The 23,322-nt window shown below is 34.8% G+C and overlaps 1 protein-coding gene across 1 annotated transcript in view; it reads right to left on the minus strand.

The window, feature by feature from the left end:
- Positions 1–14,149: 14,149 nt before the first annotated feature.
- LOC118186173 (heart- and neural crest derivatives-expressed protein 2-like) overlaps positions 14,150–23,322 on the minus strand; it is a 64,358-nt gene continuing 55,185 nt past the window's right edge. Inside the window, exon 2 of the mRNA XM_035356234.2 lies at positions 14,150–16,731. Within this exon, the coding sequence (XP_035212125.1) occupies positions 16,633–16,731 (99 nt within the window). The 3' untranslated portion in view covers positions 14,150–16,632. The remainder of the gene's footprint in view (positions 16,732–23,322) is intronic.

Raw genomic sequence — 23,322 nt, forward strand, 5'->3', positions numbered from 1 at the left:
CTTAGTAATATTTTGCAATAGGTTTATTAAAGTTTATGCCATTAATATAGCTAGTAAATGATGCTTCGGAAGGAATATATTATGTACCTTTGCTACGTATTTCTCTTTCGAAATTATCATTTGCATCAGAGATAAAAATGCAACGATAACCATAAAATTATGTAAAAAATGACCATCGTCCATATCAGTGTTTCTTAAAAATTTATTTACGGACACTTTATATTTGGAACAGCATAACGGAACTCCGTACCTTTTTTTTATATAGTACATAAAAGAAGTGAATTCATTTTAGGGAAGACATTTTTACGATTCTGTGTCAAAATGCATTTAAATTAAAACTTCAATGTTTTCAGAGAAAATTCAATTACAGTTTTATGCTTTTTTTATGTCACATATACACTGACGAGCCAAAACATTAAGATCATCCCCACATTTTTCAGTGAACTCATCTGGATGACATGGAGAGCATGTCATTAAGAGGGAAGGGTATTTAACTTCTGCTGGAAAAGGTAAGGAATCATTCTTGCACCTACTTTTGCAAGTGATGGGAAAGACTGCGGATCTAAGCGAATTTGATAGACGGAAGATTGTAATATAGCGAAAACTCGGAAGTGAGGTATCTCCGAAACTGCACGAGTGGTAGATTGTTCAAGATCTGCCGTTGCTAGTATTTATGCAAAGTGGATAAGTGACGGTGAAACCAACAGTAGACGTCAAGGTATGGACGTCCACTTTCCATCAACGAAAAAAGAACGTCGGAGACTGCCCCGCTTGGTACAAGTGACGGGGGACGTGGGCACTGTGCCTCTACCACACTGGTTAATCAGTAAGGCACCACGTCCACCATTAACCAGAACAGCCCCAGATGTCAAGAAGGGGACACACTGGTGCCTCGCCGATTTAGTATGCATTGTTTATATTTATAAATACAGGGTCTTGTACGTCGTTCAAGATACATATTACAAGATTTCCTACGGTGACCTTGATAGCAGTTATAATTACCCGCACAAATTATAGTTACGCATGTAGCAAAATCGGCTCCAGACAATGGGTCAGCTGACAGCTTAATACAGTGCAGGTCCAAGTGCAAGTGTTTCGGAGTACACAGTTCAGCGGACACTGTTGGATATGGGACTGAGCAGCAGACATCCCACTCGGTTAACCAAGCGTCATTGTCAACTACACTCACAGTGGGCCCGGGAACATCGAGGTTGGACCATGGATAAGTAGTAAACAGTTGCCTGTTTGGATGAATCATAATTTCTCATTTATCGTATCAATTGGGATGTCAGGATACGCTGCCTTCCAGGCGAACAGTTATTCGCCCTAGTATAGCAAGTAATACAGAGGGTACTTTTGGCGGTTTTATGTTTTGGGGTACGTTCTCATGGGCAGCTTTGGGACCCTTAGTAGTAGGAGTACAGACCATGAAAGCTGCGGACTATCTGAACATAACTGCGGAGCAATTGCACCCTTGCATGGCGTCTGTCTTTCCAACTGAAGGCCCACCAGCGACCGAGCGGTAAAGTCACTGAACACTAGTAGTTCGGTCCGAGGTTCGAATCCTGTGAACGGGATGGCTGTATGGGCGTTTTCGCAATACCACTAGGTCAGAAAATCTCAACTTTGCGTGAGCGCTGCTTACACTTTTGGTACAACCTGTCTGCAGTCATCTACCAAGAATTTGTGGCATCCATGCTAAGGCTAGTTGAAGCATTTTTGCAGGCCAAAGGTCGCGCAACGCGTTATTGAGAAGGTGGTAATAATGTTTTGGCTCTTCAGTGTATAACTACGGTTGACCTGCATCTGCAATATCAAAAACTAAGTGGCATAGTCTTAATGTTACTAAAAAGTAATTATAGTATTAGATTCTTTATTATTTATCCCTTATGAAGTGTTAAAACGCATATAACATACTAATATACATCTTAATAAGCTCAGTAAAAACTATTTTTCCCTATTTTGTCCCATCTGATAAGACGTTAATCAATTACTTTTGTGGGTTCTTTCTTAGCACTTTTGGAGTGACAGTAAAATAACTTGACTATAATATTTCTCTGACCACTACATATGAAAGTTTTGTAAATATTTTAATCTGAATGTGTAAGAGTGCTTTTCAAACATTTGAAATCCGTAGAAAAGTATTTGACAACCACTGGTTTGTGTATTTCTTTCTTTTTAAAGAACAATTTAACAATAAGAACTTGATTTTGTTAAATGAGAAAAGTAGTGTAATTTTTTTTTTAAAGAGAGAAGGAATATTTCGAGGATTTTCCTGTCAGTTTATGCTTTAATGGAATTAATTGCTAAGAATTCAAAATCTTAATAAAATCTAATAAATTAACATACTATATGAATGCACAAATTAAATACGGTCTTCGGGTATAAAATTATATTTTTACCTTTTGATTTACGTATTTACTTTGTATGCATAATAAATGTACGTGCGAAGAAATTTCTGAACAGCAGAAAATTCTTATTCACAGATTTCACATGTCTACATCATCATCATCCTGTAAATCCACCCACAGAAGAAGTACACCAGAACATAGAGAGAAACGGGAATCTGAATAAATAGCTAACAGTAAAGAGGGAATTGTCAGGGGGAGGGGAAAGTAAAAGAAAAGAAATTATAGCCAAAAAAGAAAACAAGGAAAAAAAAAAAAGATGGTTTCGAAAAACTATAAAGTAACTTAAAAGAATTTACTCAGTTAATATCCTTTCATAAGTGAGGATGCATCTCTTTAGCCTACTGTGCTATTTGATGCAATGATTGAGCATATACTTTTAAACAAGTCCGAAAGTATTGCAAATATAGAAAGCTTAAAATCGGTATATAATAATCGGAATGATTATATTTCAGAAGGCTTTCGCCGGATCATTTTCATCGTATAAAAACGAACGGAATCAAGAAGAAAGTATGTGTATGTGTATGTGTATTTTAATTATGGCAAAGCACACTAGGGCTATCTGCCTAAGGGAAGGGATGCCTTTCATGGAGGACTTTCTAAGGGAAACTGGCTCGTATACACGTTACACATGGGGAAAACCACGAAAACGCCCATGCAGCCAGCCCGTTCGCGGGATTCGAACCTCGGACCGAACTACCAGTGTTCAGCGTCTTTACTGCTCGGCCGCATTAAAATCTAAATAAATTAGTGGTTTCCAAAATTGAAAATAACCATAGCTTTATCAGAAAATTAAATCTCCAAGAAATGTGTGCCATCTATCAACGCACAAGCACGTAGATCAAAGAACACTGAATGATCTAACGAGGGGATGCCCCGAGTCGAGCCGGGTCGGGAAATTTACGCCCCGTATACCAACAGCGTGGCTCAATGCTTATTACTCGAGTCAGTGCCCGTATTTACAGACGAATTTTTCGCTCATACTTTTTTCGTATCTCGAATTTCTCGTATATAGAGGTGCTCGTATCGCGAGGTTCCACTGTATAAGAATGTTATTAATATTCTTAAGCCTGTATGTAAAACTATGTGAGAAGAAGCTTGTATAAAAGTGCTTATAAAGAATGACACAAAATGCAAACAAAAGTTTTATTGGCATTTTCTGGAAATTCATACCGATGGATATCTTTGTGGAACAAATTAACAGAGGGCTTCAAGGCTTACTAGATATTTTAAATTGTATAGGTATATAATATGATGAAATTGCAATCGAAGGATTTAATAAACTCGACTTGGAGCGAATAAGTGAATCAAAATGTCACTCACCACCCAGAGTAACAATTGCCACACACACACACACACACACGCAAAAAAAAAAAAAAAAAAAAAAAAAAAAAAAAGCCTGATTATAGAAAGCAAACCATATAAAGGTGAACAAAAGGAAGATGTAACGTATAGGTATGGGGAGTTTTAGGTATCTGAGTTAAGATTTGAAAATAAAAATATAGCATTTTAAACTTTAAATGCATTTTCTCAAAATCAATTTTTTTCTCAAAACTTGCTTACTTGGTGCAAGATAAATCAACTTATTATTATTTTATTTTTGCAAAACATTGTGTACTTAATCTACATACAATTATCTAGAGATTGACATATCAGAATAGGGTGTGTGAGTGTGGGGTGTGTGTGCATAATAATAAAAAAGAAAGGAACAATGCAAGCAAGTGAAGTACATTAAAAATGTTATCGTAGTTTTAATTCAATTATTTATTTGATATGTGAAATAATAGACTTTTGAGATTTTATTTTAAGAAGAAACACGGAATGAAATACCGTTAAAAATTGACTGTGAAATGAATATTTATTGAAGCTGAATTATTAACTAAGAACATTGCTATAAATAATATTAATATTACTTTCGATTTCTTAATGAAAGAAATTAACGTTTTTGAACAGCATTTCTAAATCAGTCGTCAGCGGAGCACAAGTGGTCCTCCTAGATTTCCAAAACAGATAAAAAAGTAAATAAATTATAAATTAACTACATATACCAACCACACTACAACTAAAAATTCCAGAGTTTGGAGATTACACACGGCAACTATCTATCATTTTTTCTCCAAAAGCTAGCATTTTATTTAATTTACTACCGGTTACCGACTGTGGTGCTTCGGTTACAGCCGAAAACGTCGCGGAGAAAACAACGCAAGGCCAAAACATCGTGAGAGAAAAACATCGCAGTTCTAAAATATCGTGGTACAAAGTATCGTCTTCGAAAATAAGGCAGTTCAATAACTTCGCAGTTTAAAAACATCGTCTTCGAAAATATAGTGGTAGTGGTAAAAAATAAAGCACCTATAAATCATCGCAGACATGCATTTTTCAGGTTTTGCGAGTTGTAAATGCACATTTGTATAATGATTTGTGAGCGCAAGAAGAAAAGAGGAACATTTTTATTTTTATATTTCATAATTTTGAAATCACTAATAAATTTTTGCTGAAAAAGGTAGAAAGAAACTTAAGCTTTTAAAAATTATAAATGAATAGAAAAGTTATGCAACTTACAGCTCTTAATAGAATTTTAAACTTACATAATTAACTAATAAAGGTCAGATGTCAGAGCTTAAATTGCTCCGGAGCCCAGCTCTGGTACTTCTTAGTTTTGGAGATAAATCATAATTCTTGGCGGAGCCCACCGGAGACTTAAATAAGAAGGCTCCGGCACTTCTTTTATGTAACTGAACAACTTCAGCAGAAATTTGATCTTGGAAAATTTTATTTTTTGCAATAAAATTATATTAAAAATCTCATTCTTAGTTTATCTCTTTACATTTGATTTAATTACCTTAACTTTTAATTATTTAAATAAATAATAATTAATTACTTTCTTTTTAATTAAATAATTATTGGTAATTAAATAATAATTGATAAATAGTTAATTAAATAATTATTGGTAATTAAATAATAATTGATAAATATTTAATTAAATAATTATTAATTAATTTGATAATAATTAACTATTTAATTTAAAAATTATTAATGATTTTAATAGTCATTTTATTTATTTATTTACTTTTGTTCCTATTTGATGACGGTCTTCCATAGGGCTCCCGCTCTTCTAATTTTAGAAACTAAGCCCTGTCAGATGTAAAGTAAATTAATCTTTTTTATGGTGTTTTACTGATAAATTAACAAATGTGAAAGAAAATAATTTGATAATTAATTAATTAATCTCATGCAATTACTTATCCTCCTTTTTGTAATTTAATTTTTTTTCAGAATATATTTTTCACGAAAAATTATTAGTAAAACTTTATAAAAAAAGATTAATTTATTAATTTATTTATATCCTTTATTAGTTTAATTCAAAATTGCGAAATATAAAAATAAAAATTTCTTTTTCCTTCTTTCGTTCACAAATCATTATGCGAATATGTATTTACAACTTGTAAAGCCTGAAAAACATATGTGTGCCATGTTATCGTCATACGACGATGTTTTTAAACTGCGAAGTTATCGAACCGCTTTATTTTCGACGACGATATTTTGTACCGCGATATTTTAGAACTGCGATGTTTTCTCTTTGCTTTCTTTCCTCTCACGATGTTTTGTACTGCGATGTTTTCGCCTTGTGTTGTTTTCTCCGCGATGTTTTCGGCGGACACCGGTACTTTTCTCCATCCTTTCGTTTGTATACCTAGCGCTGCACTTTTATAGTCAATCACAAATAACACATAAGACATTTTATATATTATTGATTCGTCGCTATCTGTTAATCCAATAGTTATGTTAGTTGTTTGATATCCTTCTTATGTGATAGATATTAGTAACTGTTTCTATTAAATAATGCCCAAAACGCATAATGGAAAACGGTTTCAAGCCAGACCTTTGAAAAGAAACATGATGATGATTTAGAAAATGCTAATAATGATAACTATAATGATAGTAGGAATGCAAGTATCATTAAAGAAACATCTAGAGGTATTCGTAACTCTTGCAAGAAGAAATATTTTCTTAAATATGAGAAAAGTTATCTCAAATTTGGATTTACTTGGCAATGCTTTAAGGTATTTCTCCCACCTTCTTGGCATGCCTTCGTGGTGTGGTAGTCTGCACGCTCAACGCGTAATTGAGAGGTCCGCTGTTCGATTCCCGGTGAATGGATTGCTAATTTTTCATCTTGCGTGCTTTAAAAAAAAAAAAAAAAAAAAAAAAAAATGCGTTATATATTATGAAGTTCTTGCAAACGACTGCAGGACACAAGTGACGCTGAACGAAAAAACTATTTTTATTCATTACAGACGTTTCGGATGAAGCAAATTTGATTTACTAATTCAGAAGTCAAACAATAAAAATCAGCGTTATATTTACAAAATTTTCACAGGACTAGTTTTTTCACAGGAAAATTTTGTAAATGTAACGCTGATTTTTGTTGTTTGACTTCTGAATTAGTATTTATTCGGAGTGTTATTGTGTCTTAATCAAATTTGATTTGTTATGTCAGATATACATGATTTTAACAATGATATTCATGAAAATATATTATTTTCAGAGATTCTGCCAACTCAATACAGCTTGGAAACAAGTTTTTAAGGTTCTAAATGAATATATTTCATAAGAGCACGAAACTGATTGGAAAAATGTGTAAGTTTTCGTTCGGATGGGGCTCATGCGCTCACCGGTAGTGGCGTTGTAGCTAAAGTTAAAGCTTCAGCGCCCGATTTTAATCGGATCCATTGTTTCATTCACTGGGTAGCTTTATGGTCAAAGTTACGTTATTTAAATTTAAAACTGCGTTAGAAGACATCATTGAGATAATCAACTTTATTAAGTCTTTTAATAGCAGAATATTGCCATTATTCTGTAATAACATGGATAGCGAGCACAAATAACTTCCTTTTTATTCTCTAATTCGTTGGATTTCATGGCACAAGGCTCTTTCAATTAAAAGAGGAAGTCCTGTTATTTGTAAAGGAATTTAACTAAGATTTTATATCATTTCTTGCTGATGACACGTGGCTAAATACACTGGCATATTTTTTAGATGTGTTCTGACAACTAAATAAAGTAAATATCTGTTTATAAGGTAATTCTTTGATTTTTCTTAGGGCCAGACAAAAATAAAGGTTTTTTTTTTTAGAAGAAACTTGATTTTTGGGTTAATTGTAGAAAACAGAGAAATTTTTCATTGTTTCCAATACTAAAAGGCTTTTTAGTAGAAAGTCATACCGTTATTGAAAAGGAATTATACAATGATATATCTCCGCTTTCCAAAAATCTGAGATCATAATTTGAAACCTATTTTTCAAAGGGTAACTATAACAAATTTTCATGGGTTTGTGATCTCTTTTCATTGCGATATTGAACACAACAAAATGTCTTTAAATGAAAGAGAGTAGTTAACAGAACTCTCGAATATCACCGGATTTTAAATTTCAAGCGGAAGGCATGAATAATTTCTTATTCATTATCAGCGAATAGTGCCGCGTCCCCGCAACAACCGCAGTTGCGAGGGGCACCTGCATAATTTCGAACACTTACTGCAAATCTTCACAGTATCGACTTTTCCTGAGAGAAGTGAAAGGAACTTAGTATAAATACTCTTGGCACAGTAAACTACATCATTCTCCCCTTCCATAACTGCTGCTCTGTCAACATAGCGTGGCTTTACCTTTGCATAGCTGCCTTCGTCATTTCTTTTTAAAAGCCAATGTACATAGAAATTTATCATATTTCATTATGATTGAATCATAGAAATGTATCGGATTTCATTATGATTGGATAAGCATCTAGTGGGATGATTTTATATATGCGAAAATAAAGACTGGAATTCTTCAAGCTCAAAGTGTGTTAACTGCGTCATCATAGTTTTTTCCTTCAACCATTACTGTCTGCTCAACCATGACTGTTATCGAAAGCTCTTTTTAAGAGTTCCAGGCTTCGACTGCGCATTCAAAATAATTACATATATATAATGGAAATATATATGTAAGATAAAAAAAGCATAAAAAATCACTACATACATATAATGGAAATATATATGTAAGATAAAAAAGCATAAAAAATCACTACATACATATAATGAAAATATATATGTAAGATAAAAAAAGCATTACATATATATATAATGGAAAGACTTTTTTATCTTACATATATATATAATGGAAATATATATGTAAGATAAAAAAAGTCTTTATTTTCGCATATATAAAATCATCTTTAATTTACATTTCTTGTTAAAAATGATGTCTTCAAGATTGGTATTTTAAAACATTTAGATAAAAATTTTATTATTTGTTTTTAAATTGCATTTCCTTTGTTTCGCTACTATTTTAATGCTTTTTTATAAAAAGGCTTTTCGGTCGCCAAGCCTTATTCTTTTTGAAGGGAGGGATATGTAAGATAAAAAAAAAAAAAAAAAAAAAAAAAAAAAAAAAGCAAATCAAAATTATAATTTAAAATGCCTCTTAATTGCTCATTTTTAATTTGGGTACTTTATCTCTAGTAATAACTTTCTCTAAACTGCGTCATATCCGAAAACGTATTCTGCATTATGTCATCTTAAAACTTCTGCATTGCCTATAAGTTTTAGCCGATCAGATAAACAAAAATTTTTACTTTAAATATAGTCGCAATCCTACTACCCCTCTCTTTCCCTGCCTGTGCTTACTTGATGAAGGACGTTTCTTGCTTGACTGCTTTTGTTAAAAATGCAATGCGCCATCATCAAAATTTTGGGGTGCAGATTGTAAAGTGCAACAAGTAATAAAGATACGTTTGGAATATCAAGTGATTTTGAGATTCTTCAAAAGTTCCCGACTGCCAAAATATGACATACATCATATATAATTAATCTATTTAACTTATTTTGCAGCATATTGCGCAAGATGTTTTCTAGACCAAATTGGTCATTCAGTATTGTAATTACTACCTTGCTTGATATACATCATATATATATATATATATATGAAGGAGCAGAGAAAACCATTCTGCAGAATTTTTTTGCTCCTGAAGAAAAAGAACCTGAGTCTGATCTCCCTCGAAATCGATAAAAATTTATACTAAATCTATGCTAAGCTTAGGTTATTTTCTGCGTTAACTTTAAATTTCACATTTTCATGTTTATCTTCCAATTAGAAATTTAGAAGTTAAATTCTGTCCTTAAAGCTTATAGAGACATTAGGATTTTTTTTTGGCTATGAAAAATTAGCAACCGCCTTCGCTGGGAATCGAACCAGGGACCTCTGGAATACTGGCCCAGCGTGCAGAACCACTACACAACGAAGGAACACTAGGAAAGCAGGAGAATAACCTTATATACTCCCCCTTTTTAAATGGCGACTAGGGTTTTAGAGCACCTAGTCGCCAAATCCTGGGTATGGAGAAACCTCATCCGACACCCTTTTAGTTCGGGCGCCACTGCAGAAAGATTAGGATTTTTTTTGGGGGGGGGAAGCAGACGAGAGGAAAAATTAGCAACCGCCTTCTCCGGGAATCGAACTACGGACTTCTGGAATACCGGCCCAGCGTGCAGAACCACTACACCGCGAAGGCACGCTAGGAAAATGGGAGAAATACCTTACAAGCTTCTTTTTCTGTTCAGTTGTTTTTTCTCGACAATATTCGCATTTTATTGCTTAACTTCTAAAATACTACTCCTAGAAACTGTAAAATTATAATCACACTATGCTTTCTAATATATCCAGTGTTATCAGGTTAGATTCAACACAAAGAGAGGATTTAGAAGTCTTTCGACAGTCAGAGTTTACGATGTATTAAAGTCTACGGACAGTTGTTTTTATCTAGAATATTTTCACAGTATATAAAACGGATTCCGGACGGCACAGATTCTATACGTTTATTTGTGTGAACATATAAACATATTTATGAACTTGTTAACATAGTTTTTGACTGTAGAATGTCTTGTTGAATGTAGACTCGATCCGTGTAGGAGTTAAAACATAAAGAGAAAATTCTGTTGAAGATTCGTAGAAGGAAACATCAGGACAGGAAAGGAAATTAAGTAAATGCTATAAGAAAACGTAAGATGGCAGTGAGACTAAAACTAAACAACATACAATACGGGAAATAAAACAAACGACTACAGCTATAAAAACCTCACAAACCGAATCTAGCAAAAATTGTTCACGCTTAAAGAAAAAAGATAGAAAACAAAATGAAAAGGGGCGGCCAAAGATTGCTTACTTTATTTTATGTGTATAAATGAGACATTGAGGAATTCTGCCTAGTTATGCGCAATTGATCTGGTACAATATTCTTATTCATGGAAATACGTAATTTAACTCAAAAGGAAGGCATTATCCAAAATTTAAGAATGAAACGCTACGAGTTATTAAAGAGTTTAGATAAAAAGATTTTAAAAAAGTTATTAAAAAGCGAGTGAATTGGTTATGTGTTTAGGGTGTGCTGTTCAATTTACTCATACCGAATGCAGAAGTTTAACGAAGCAGTTTTTCATTTCAAACAGACATGAGCGCAATTTTTGGGGAAAAAGTATCGCATTAGGCTTTTCTTATTATGCTTGTGCCCACCAGCGGCCGAGCGGTAAAGTCGCTGAACACTGGTAGTTCGGTCCGAGGTTCGAATCCCGCGAACGGGCTGGCTGCATGGGTGTTTTCGTGGTTTTCCCCATGTGTAACGTGTGTACGAGCCAGTTTCCCTTAGAAAGTCCTCCACGAAGGCATCCCTCCCCTTAGGCAGATAGCCCTAGTGTGCTTTGCCATAATTAAATACACACACACACACACACACTTATTATGCTTGTATTCTATTTAGCTATGGTGTGGTGTGGTGTGGTGTATTTAATTACGGCAAAGCACACTAGGGCTATCTGCCTAAGGGGAGGGATGCCTTCGTGGAGGACTTTCTAAGGGAAACTGGCTCGTACACACGTTACACATGGGGAAAACCACGAAAACACCCATGCAGCCAGCCCGTTCGCGGGATTCGAACCTCGGACCGAACTACCAGTGTTCAGCGACTTTACCGCTCGGCCGCTGGTGGGCCTCTATTTAGCTATGAGGAAGTACGTAGCTTTAAAACTGTTAGTATGCAAAGTATATTACTACATACGTGCCTGTATGTGATATAATTTGTAATAACTCATGTAGTAGTCTAGGTATGGTATTGGAAAATACAACTTTAAATGGTACTCTATTAGGGACTCACATGTTCCAGCTTGCGGGGGGGGATTCTCAAAATTATTTAAATCGGCCCTGCAGGTAAAAACGGAATATAACGAAAAGTACAATGGTGCTTTAAAACTTAGAATTCAGTTTGCTTCTACGTATCTATGTGATAAGGGGTTTTCATCACTAAATCAAATAAAAACAAAGTAGCGAAATTTAATTTGATGTATGCGTTGATATCCGAACATAGAACAGCTGGGAAAGAGGCTCGGGGAATCGGCATGCTCTTCCATCTCATTAATGTGGGTACCAATATTTATTTACTTTTTGTTTAATTAAATAAAGCTTATCCGAACTTTCATAGCTTTCAATTATTGAAAACGAATATAAATTGTCTTTTGTTAACTTAATTGCTTAATACTAAGATAAAATTAAATGTATTTTGATTGTGTTAAAATATAAGTATACTAGTAGAAACACATTAAGGTGATCTCCATTCGAAAAAGTTTGAGAAACGCTGCTTTAGAAAATGTTTAAGAACGAATTTTACTAATGTTGCGAATAATTTAGGTGACCAAAAGGACGCATGGAACATAAAATGTTTCAAATTTTCAAATTTCCAATTATAGTCTGTCGAGACATTAGGTTATTTCGAAGCGGGAGTGATGAAAAATGAGCAACGCCCTCGCCAGGAATCGAACCACGGACCTCTGGAGTGCACGCCCAGCGTACAGACCACTACACCCAAGGCAGGCTAAGAAGGCGGGAGAAATACCTTATATATTCCCCCTTTTAAGGGCGACTGAGGTTTTTAGGGGACTCAATAGCCAAATCCTGGGTGTGGATAATCATCATCCACCACCCCTTTAGTTCAGGCGCCAGTGTAGAGACATTAGGTATTTTTATAAAAGCAGGAGAGATGAAAAATCAGCAACGCCCTCTCCAGAAATCGAACCACGGATCTCTGGAATATGCTCCCAGCGTGCAGACTACTTCACTACGAAGGCATGCTAAGAAGGCGGGAGAAATATCTTATAAGTCTTAAAAAATAGAGTAGACTCAGACGATTGCATAAGTATATAATTCGTATAGATTTGAAATACATAAGCAGCTAAAATACGGTATTTAAAAATTTAAACAAACAGTGCCTTGTTCCCCCCCCCCCTCGCGTAAGGGATAAAGTTTTTCACGCTTTTCAGCATCCGTGCTCACTGAAATGAGAAACTCATCTTTTTTATTTTAACCTATGGTTTACGCCCCTTCTTTCTTCAGTAGCCAAACTACATGTTTCCCCTTCAGTGTTTTCACCAAGTGTGTGAACAGATTTGATTTCTTTTCTTGTTTTCAAGGTGTGTATGGGAAAATTTACAACGTGTTTATGGGAACTCTTGCTTAAAATTGTTTTTGTCTCGAAAACTGCATTGAAAGTAGGTTTTTTAGATTCTGTAGTTTTTTTTTAATGATAGGGCTTATAGCCGCACAAAATTTCTAAAGCATTTGGGATTGAACCAGGCCTAAATATGAAATAATAACTGCAAAAAAATTTATGAGGTTTGAGTTCCATAGGCATCCTTAAGTTTCCCCAAAACTCTCTAAATTATTCAGAGTAAAAAACAAAATGAAAAAACAGAGAAGAATTGAAGAAATATTAAAACAAAATGATTATAATGTACTGGAAGGTGTTATAATAGTACCTTTTAAGACTTTTTGTTATACATACAGTTTTTTCCTTTCTCTCAAAATGTGTTTTTTTTTTTTAATGCTTCGGTACACTTTCCTAAAAATATATTTATGGTAGAGTGTTCCAACTTTCCCAAATCGTACAACTAACTTGTTCTATTAAAAGTACCTACCATTATAGATGAATGGAAAAGTTTTGAAAATAACATAACAGAAATGTTCTTAAAATTTTGGGAATTTTCTAAGTTTCTTAGTAAAAATATTTTTAACTTTTTTCAGCCAAAACGAAAATTGCTTAGTACTCTCAAACAGTATATTTTTTTATACCATACTAAATTTTTAGGTGATAAACTTAATACTTTTTTAGAAACGTGTATTGAATAAACAAATTTTTCAAAAAATTTTATATAGCTATATATATATATATATATATATAGAAAGAGAGAGAGAGAGATTGTACTGGGTTATTATCGTGTACTTTCTGAATTATCTCTAAATCATGTATTTACAGCACCATTTGATGCGCACTTGTCTTATTACTGTTTAGTCACCAGTTCGATGGCTTTCTGTTCATGAAATTTACATACGTGGCTGTAAATTGATTTTTCTTTTTCTCTGTACATTATATGTTTCATATGTTAATTGATATAAAAATTTCGAAATTTTTAATTGGATTCGATTTGAGGTAAGGAACCCAGGTATTAAACGCCATGTAGGTCAATATTTAGCTGCCACTATTCTGTAAAGCGTAAATCCACTAAAAATATGCTATTACATCAAAGAAAACAGATGTTGTTAAAGAAGGAGGTTGGGTTTACATGTTTAACTCCAGTTTATTTATCCAAAGGTTGCAAAAAAATTTCTTAAATGTGCTGTAATCTTGCAGAAAATAGTTATCAAATCAGAACTGCGAAATGAAAGGCATGAAAACCTTTATTTCTATACTAAATAAATACAAAAAAAAAAATATATTTACAGTAAGTCACAAAAAATCATCATCACACTATTCTGTTACTTTTATACGCAGCTTCCAGCGGCGGATGTGTTTTCGATGAGAAGAACAGTGTTCTCAAAAAACGAAGAAATCTTAATCGTTCGGTGCGCTCAACCCTCTTATGCTTGTAGCTTCATCAATTTTTTTGCAGAAGGATCAACCACCAAAACTCCATGCAGTCAGCCTATCCGCCAGGAATCGAACCAGGTCGAGCTACGAGTGTTCAGCTACTTTACCACTCGGCTGCTAGCGGCCGGAAACGTACAGGGAATAAAAATTAATATTATTTGATTGCATATTTAATTGACTTTTTTCTATCACTGTACAAAGGTGTATTATTTTCCTCCGACTGGCTTCATTTTTAATTGCATTTCCCCACATGCTCATTTGCTGGATGTTTTGTCTTTTATTCAGTGCTAATTTTTCTTGGCGATGATTATAACGATCGAAATCGTCTCTGCCACAGCTCATCACTTTTTCAAGATTTCTTGTTTTCGAATATCCGTGCTACTGAATTACATTGAAGCTAGGTTTCCCAACCTTTTTTATGTCCCACACTCCTAAAAAATTTTTAATATGTTACCGCACATCTTAAGACAGTTAAAAAAAAAGAGATAAATAAAATAGAATAAAAAAATAAAATTGTATATTCATGTACATTACGTTTGTAAAGTGTGACTGACGTTAACAATATACGTAGCAAATCTGTTATTGCCGCATGGGTAGTAAATACGATTTGAACACGCACCAATGTCTTTGCGTGCAATTTTTAAACATTTATTTAATTAAAATTTATTTAATTTATTGTAAACAAAAAAAATTTAATATTATCTCGGACTCCGTAGAATTCCCCTGGTTAGGAACCTCTGCATTAAAATATATAAGCTTGGATTTTACAAAAGACTACCTAAATTTTAAGGGGTAAGTTGCTTGAAACTGTTCTAGAGGTAGGAGTTTATTCATCGTGTTAATATAGTATACACTTCTAAGAAAGAATTAAAATACGATAAATTAATGGAGGTATTTAATGAAAGTGATAATAAATGTAAGAGAAAAGAGATACCTAATTTTGATAGGACCAACGTACTAGCGCAATCACCTTATAGAAGTCGCCAAATTTTCAGAATACGCCAAATTCTGGCTACCGTTTCCACGGCAGTTCTCCAGATAACCGCATAACATTTCTTCCATTTGAGAAAAGTCACAATTTTGGTATGTGCTCTTTTTGTTTTCTTTCAAGAACGATTTTTATAGGCAAATCGTAATATTTTTAGCTAAATATTTTAAAATGCATGCTTGTGGAATTTGCGTACAGTGGAAGAATGTCCTGTAAAATTTCTGAAGAAAAATAATATTTTGCCGAGAAATCGCCAAACAGAACAGTGCTTTGTATGAAAACGTATAGTGATTTTCATAAAAATTCCTAGCACAATAAAAGAAACAAAAACTCGCTTGCAAGTAGGTTTATCAATTGATTTTCGAGGTAAATACATAAAATGTATGTGTAATTGTATGCATACACCAAATAAATAATTTCCTCCTATGATAAGTTATTTTTTTTTTTCAACTGTAGAAAATCGCCAAACTACTTCAAGGTGGTTGCCCTAATAAGTAAGTACCATTTCTTTAATATAATTATGATACCTCAGCTTCACCAATGTGACTTAAATATCACAGTATCAAATTTATAAGCGCATTAGATACAACTGCATGTAAATTTCAAAGAAAACACCTTGCAATTGTGTTAATTTTGTCTAAAAATGAAGTATATTCTTTTGAATCAACTGAGACAGATTATTGCGAAACATACATGTAGAGATAAATTAAATGAAAAAAAATGCAATAATTATAAGTACATTTTTATACACAGACGCAAAAACGTTTTAGAAGATTTCTAAGAATGCTCAGCAGGAAGTAGCATTCGTGCATTGATAACACTAAAATCCAAAAAGGAATAACTGGCTTTCTTCTGTGAGTCATTACTCATACAGCATTAATTAATTAATTAATCTTACAAAAAAGAGTTGTAAAGCATTCTTCTCCAAAACTGTAAATAATGTTTCATCATAAACAAACTTTCAGAAACAATCAGGAATGTTACAAAATTCCCATTTTCGCAGCTTCTCACCGGAAATAAGAGTTCTGAGTTTATCTACTGCTGAGTTGCACAAGTTTGAACCATACGACACACGTAACACTTATCACATGTTTTTAAAAAACTCACATCCTTTTAAAATCTCATGCTTTTAAATGGATCAGTATGAATATGTGAAGGTTTCGTTGTTCCATTTGACATCATCGGCATAAAGAATGATACATACGATACTGCGTATATATTATTTAAAGTTGGAAAAGAAAGCAAATAGAATCTGTATTTTGGTCTTGATCTCAGTGGTAATCTTATTTAGGAATCACTTTTCAGTTCCAGAGCCCAAACATGTTGAGGCCAACCTGTTCTTCCTTTTGACTTCCGATCGCCATTAGGTCCTGGCGCTAGATTTGCCTGAAAGAAATTAAAATGTTTCTTCTTAGAATATTATTTCACTTTTCAATATAAAGTAAATGCACTCGAATGAATTAATTTGAAGACAAAATTAATGAATTATTTAATTTTTGAATGCAACATGAATTAATTTTTGGAAGATAAATATATTTTATCTTAAAAAGCTTTATCTTAAAAAAAATAATAATAAAACGAAATGCTTACATAAATCTTCGGAAACTGATTCGAGAGTGGATTTACAGTCAACCCAGGAATGATTGTTAGAAGAAATATCAAACAATATACGCAATAAAGTCATTGTGCCGCCTTTATTTTCGCAGCTGTTAGTCATAGACATATGCTTTCAAACGCAAAAATGTTTTAAATGATACAAAAATTCATGTTTTGGCATTTCAAACTTTAAAAAGTCCATTTTCTAAAAATTATGAAATGTGATCTTTTGGTATATTTTCTCAGGCTCTCTAGATACGTTTAGTAAAAGTTTATACATAACATAAAGCAAAAAAAACTTTGACTCTCATACAACAAAATTTGACCAAGATTATGACACTCATGTCCATAAATTAAGGATAATGCAAAACCAGGCAAAGGAAGAGTTAGAAGCAAAACAAATTTGACTTATTTGTAAAGCTTATTTATTAAACAAAAGGTAAAGAGCAAAAAAAGATGCTATATGTTTGATATTATTAAAAAAATTAGCAATTTTGTCTCCCTGGAGCAAATTAAAAAAAAACTAATTACAAAAAACCAATATTACATGGTTGGTATGATTGTTAATACATTGTATGTCTCCCAGACGATGCAAAACAGTCCGTACAACGCCTAGGCATTCTGAGTATCAAATTATCGATCTGATCTTGGGGATATTATACCACTGAAAAAGCAGTGCTCTCCGAAGTTCCGGTAGACATGTAGGAGGAGGTTGACGGGCTGCAACTCGTCGGCCAAGCATGTCCCACGCGTGCTCTACTGGATTCAAGTCCGGTGAGAATGCTGGCCAGTATATACGGGTGATATCCTCCGATTGAAGGCATTCGCTTACGATGTTTGCACGGTGAGGACGGGCGTTGTCATCTATAAACACAAATTGTGCGCCCATGGCGCCCCGAAACAAACGTACATGTGGTTCCAGAATGACGTCCCGATAGATTTGGCTTGTCATGGTTCTAATTTGAACATGCAGGTCTGTTCTGGAACCCAGAGTAATTCCACCCCAAACGAGCACTCCTGCACCACCGTAACGGTGTCGTTCAGACTGCAAGCTAAAACCTGGACTCGTCGGAAAACATCACACAAGCCCACTGTTGCGGTGTCCACAATGCATGCTCTCTACTCCAGGCTAACCGCAGGCGACAGTGAGTTGCAGTAAGTGGAACGCATTTGACAGGTCTACGAGCATATAGACCAATCTGCCCTAAGCGTCTGTACACGGTCTGCCTTGAAATTGTCGTACCAGTGGCTGAAGAGAGCTGACGAGACAGGTCTGAGGCTGTGCTCCGCCTGTTTCTTTTGCCAGTAACTACCAAATACCGGTCCTCATTCGGCGTCGTAACTCTGGGGCGACCTGTGCTGTACCGTCTACTCACATTACCATCATCTTGGAATCGTTCCCAAAGCCTGGAGATGACACTCTGGGCAATTCCAAGTTCGTCTGATACTTCCAGTTGGGTACGCCCACATTCCAGACGGCCGATAATTCTACCACGTAAAAAATCATCCAAATGCGTCCTTTGTGTAATAACTATTCGGTTACTGCACTGAAATGCTTATAAAGCGCCTGCGAACAATTTTACTTCTTTGCCTGCATTCCTTATATATCAGTCTCTTACACTCTCGTCATTGTGACGTACCATCGGTGTCATCTGGTTACTTCCTGAAATTTGCATATGATTCTTGAAGATGTGTGTAGTGATTTTACAGGTGATATATTCATTTTAGAGTTCGATTTCCGCGTGACTCCGAATTATCCTTAATTTATGGACATGAGTGTAGTTTCAAAATTTGGGATTTTTGGCATCTTTGTCGGTTTGCCTTGAGTCGTTATTCAAAGATTAAATAAAAAATAATTTGAGATTATGACAAACTGTTTTACCAGCTCTGGGTCACGGGCTCTGAGCAATCGAGAAAAATTTAGTTGTAATGAAAGCGCACAAAAGTGTGGCAACAAGCTGATTGCTTTTGAATTATACACAACCCGACATTGAAAATGCAACACCAAGAAGGAGTGCCCGAAAATTATGCAAATTTCAGGGTACACTAATTTCACCGAGTTATGCGAATGATGTGAAATGCGCAGCTTTCCAGCGCAGATTGAAGAAGATATAAGGAAAGAAATCTGCAAGAATGTTCAGTTTTCGTGCCGTTATTTCTGCTAGGGAAATCATAATAGAAAATATGTTCTTGTCTAAGAGGACGCTTGTAATAGCAGAGAATGCCATGCCGTCGTCAACGGAGGTAATTCCAGCAGACTTTATGAGGGGTTTGGTGATCGTACTGAGAAGGGCAGGTTGGTCCATACGGCAAATCTCAGCTGACACATATCTGGACGCTTCCACAGGCACCGGCTGTGGCGATGATGGTTGAAACAAGGAAATGTGGCAAGTTTTAGGAGTGCCGATGTAGCCAGGGTGACGTCAGCACGCGTGAATCGATGCATTCGCCGACAAGCGAAGGCTCACCTGCTAGCCACTTCTACCTCCATTCTGCAGCACCCTGGATCTGCATTCATCAATACACCGTGGATGTTCTCATATCGACCAGAAACATTTGCCGTCGATCGTTGGCTAGTGGCCTGCCCTCGTGGCGTCCGTTAAGAAGACTGCTATTGACACCACATCATAGACGCCAGCGTTTGCAATGGTATCCGGCTCGAGCGATGTAGACGACGGAATGACACAGGGTCGTCTTCTCAGATGAGTGATGCTTCTGTTTCTCCAATGATAGACAAGGATCAAGGATCAAGGAAGTGCAATTTACGGAGTTCATAGGCAATTACGCCTTTACCTCCCCATCATCATAGGAATTTAGATCATCAAATTAAATCTTAATTTGGAATGCAAGTTTAAATGCAAGAATTATTTCATTTCGTACGAACAGCTTAGAATGGATGAATTTAACCCTTGACTTTGCCTTTTTTATATATTTAGCCTTCGGGTGAGCGGTGTGATTGCATCGTAATTGATTTAATTACCGAGAATGGCCTTAGGGCATAAAATTGAACTCTCTGGTAAAAATTCTATGTAATTGTATGTCAGTATTGAAACAAACAATCAATCTGGTAAGAAATGGCTGAGCCTTGTTTTGAAAATGAGGCGCAAAAGGTTACCAGGAGGAAAAAGTGGCATCGGTTGTACCGTTTTAGGTGACTTTAACTCTTGCGCTGGCAAAATGGAAAAGTACCGATTAATCTTATTTCATTTTTATTATATAGATTTCATCTTATTTTTTTTTACACGTAACAATATTTAAAAATTTAAAAGATTAGAACTTCAAGTTGATGGGTCAGCTCTTTTTTAATTGTAAGTTTGATTACTCAAAAAAATTTTCATAATTTATATGAATAACGTTTTCGGAACTTTTACTGGTTTTTCTTTCAGTTTACTTATTACTAGCAAGTCACCCAAAGGCAAAGGACGTTGAAGGGTCTCCACTACTCCTCTCATGGATTAAGCCTGAGATGATCTTCTCTACATCAACTGCTTTACCGCTTAATCTAATCTGACCAAAACATTAGATCAGCTCTGGATAATTCTACATAATCGAGAACCTCTTGAATAGTTTGACTTGAGTTACCTATCATGATGAGCCGGGTGAATTCCCCCCAAACTGAGTCTATTTTGATGGATTGGATTATTCAATTATGGCAAAGCACACGAGGTCTATCTGCATAAAGGGAGGGATGCCTTCGTGGAGGACTTTCTAAGGGAAACTGGCTCGTAAACACGTTGCATATGGGGAAAACCACGAAAACGCCCATGCAGCCACCCCGTTCGCGGGATTCGAACCTCGGACTGAACTACCAGTGTTCATCGTCTTTACCGCTCGGCCGCTGGTGGGCTCTATTTTGATGGAATACTTTCCAACTGAAGAAAAGTTTGGCTATCTGCCTAAGGGTAGAGATGTCTTCGTGGAGGACTTTCCAAGGGAAGCTGGCTCATATACACTTTACTTATGAAAAAAAACCTCAAGAACGTCCATGCAGCCAGCCTGTTCGGCAGGATTCGAACCCCAGACCCAGAATGTCATTATTAAGCGACGCTACCGCTCGGCCGCTTCTGGGCCTGAAGAATGTTAAATGTGGATGCTGTTATGTTATATGTGAAAGAATGTTAAATGTGGATGCTGTTATGTTAAATGTGGAATGTTAAAATGTGTTTTTAATCCTTTGACACTGATAAAATTTTGATCCCTAAAAGTCACAGAGGAGTGTTTTTTCCCTTATTTTTTGCTTAATTTTGCACCGAATATCTGCTTTAATAAAAGTTCGGACTTTGTGAAGAATATCAAAAATTGTATTATGTAGGTATTTAATTTTTAAATTATTATCCGCAATTTTATCGACAGTAATGCTAAACAAACATTTATTTAATGACGGAAATCTTATTAAAACTTTGTAAAAAAATTATGAAGCTTAAAAAATACCTAATAAACAGTCAACAGCATTTTAATTCGTTGAAATAAACTTTATAGAACAAATTCATTTTCATCCATTATTCCAATACATATTTCCTTAAGTAAATTTTTCGAACTTGCTTTGATTTTTTTGTTTTCATTTATGTTATAAAAATAGTTTTTATATTGCTTGTTTTGTTTTTTAATTCTATATAATGATGGTCATTATGTTTTTCTTTATGAGATCCTTATAAACCGTAAACGTAAGAATGTCTGAACGAGGACATTTCATATCGCAAAAATTAACTCATTTTGTTTTCATAAAAAATTATTCTAAAGAGGGGAAGGGTGTGTAATCTGTAACTTGAAATTCTTTAAATGTTTCATATTCATTTGATAAAAGAATCATTAAAAGCCTTATGATGAAACAGAGTCATATTGTTTCCATTTAACTGTGTCAGTTTGAAACTCTTTTATGAATTAGAGTACACGTATTCGCTTTGATATTTATTTATAAACAATTCCATTTTTATGCAAGATATTCACCAGTTATTAAAGCAAGCTTTTGATTAGCTTTACAGATGAAAACTAAATGTTTGAAACATTTTATAAAGATTTAATGGCAACAAGCAGACTTATATTTGCATTAAGGCGACTTTATTATAAGCATCCTAGTTTAAACTTACATTTTTTGCTTAAGACACTAACCTGTACAACAAAAACTTAAATATTGACAGAAAAAAAAAATATTCTGAAAATTTCACGTATGGTTACTTAGAAAGGGATAAGCACGTTATGGTAAACGATACGCTGTCATCACTTCTCAAGTTTGCGACTTCTATTTTAACCCGACTCACGATATTATGTTTCCTTGGTGTTTTTTCTTCCTCTTAGGCGCGTCTGCCGTCATTTTCTCTTTACTTAGACATGTCTAATAGTTCCCGATTGTTTATTTTGTGCCTTTAGAAAATGCCGTCAAAACATATCGCTATCAACTGTATCTATTGAAAAAAGAAAATCTTTTAAGTCCCTTTGGATAATGTCCCGTCAAAAGCTCAACAGAACTAAATATTTATAATCCATGCCGCAAAGAAGTGCTTCCCCCCTCACAATGAAAATGAATACTATCAGTTGTTTTCTTTTTGGTCAGGGGATCGATAAGGAACGCCCAACTGAACGGCGCTAGAAGATGGGGGTGGTTAGGGAGAAAGATTGTGATGGCCTCATTTGGTCCCTCCGGAATGCGCTCCCTATTTTAGGCCTGCGTCACTTTATTTGTCCAGCTGCGCAGGGCTTGCAGATATTTGTTCTTGTTTCATAAGCGTTGCTTCATATCGAAAAGATTTCAGGATTCTGTTGGAGGAAAGAAAGGTATTGGGTATATGTAGTGTAATATCATCTGTATGTAAGAACAGCAAAAAGAGTTATGTGGCAAATGTACACTGAAATTCAAAATTTTACTAATTTGAGGTTTCGAAATTCAGGTACAGATCTTAAAATTAAGAAAAATTCGCTTTACTTGGCGCTTTGGTGTTAATTCCAAATAAGAAGACTTAACATATTTCATTAGCATTTAAACTACCGAAATGCTAGGAGCCTTAAGTCGATAAACAGGAGTCAGTCTCGATAAGTGACTGGATTCCAAAATGCAAAAATCCTTTATATATATATATGTTACGATGAAAGGCCGAAATCTGGAGAATGTCGACTTTCACCGGTGAATGTCAACATTCACATAGTCTCTTGGTGTATGTCCGAAATATTTTCCAAATACTCTTATTTCTGACTTACACCGGTCAATGTATGGTGAATGTTGAACATATAACAATATTATATTTTCTTCTCCGTAATTCAGTCGCGAATAAACGCACTTGAAACTTGAAATAAGAACTTAAGAACATTGCAACAACTACTATTTACACTTTATGACCTCTCTTTTCGACTTTCACCAGAGCATATCTGTGATTGTCGACATACACC

This window comes from Stegodyphus dumicola, chromosome X1 (genome assembly GCF_044657685.1).
Source record: "Stegodyphus dumicola isolate Sdum_Otavi_A_Nest chromosome X1, ASM4465768v1".
In the NCBI taxonomy this organism is placed as follows: Eukaryota; Metazoa; Arthropoda; class Arachnida; order Araneae; family Eresidae; genus Stegodyphus; species Stegodyphus dumicola.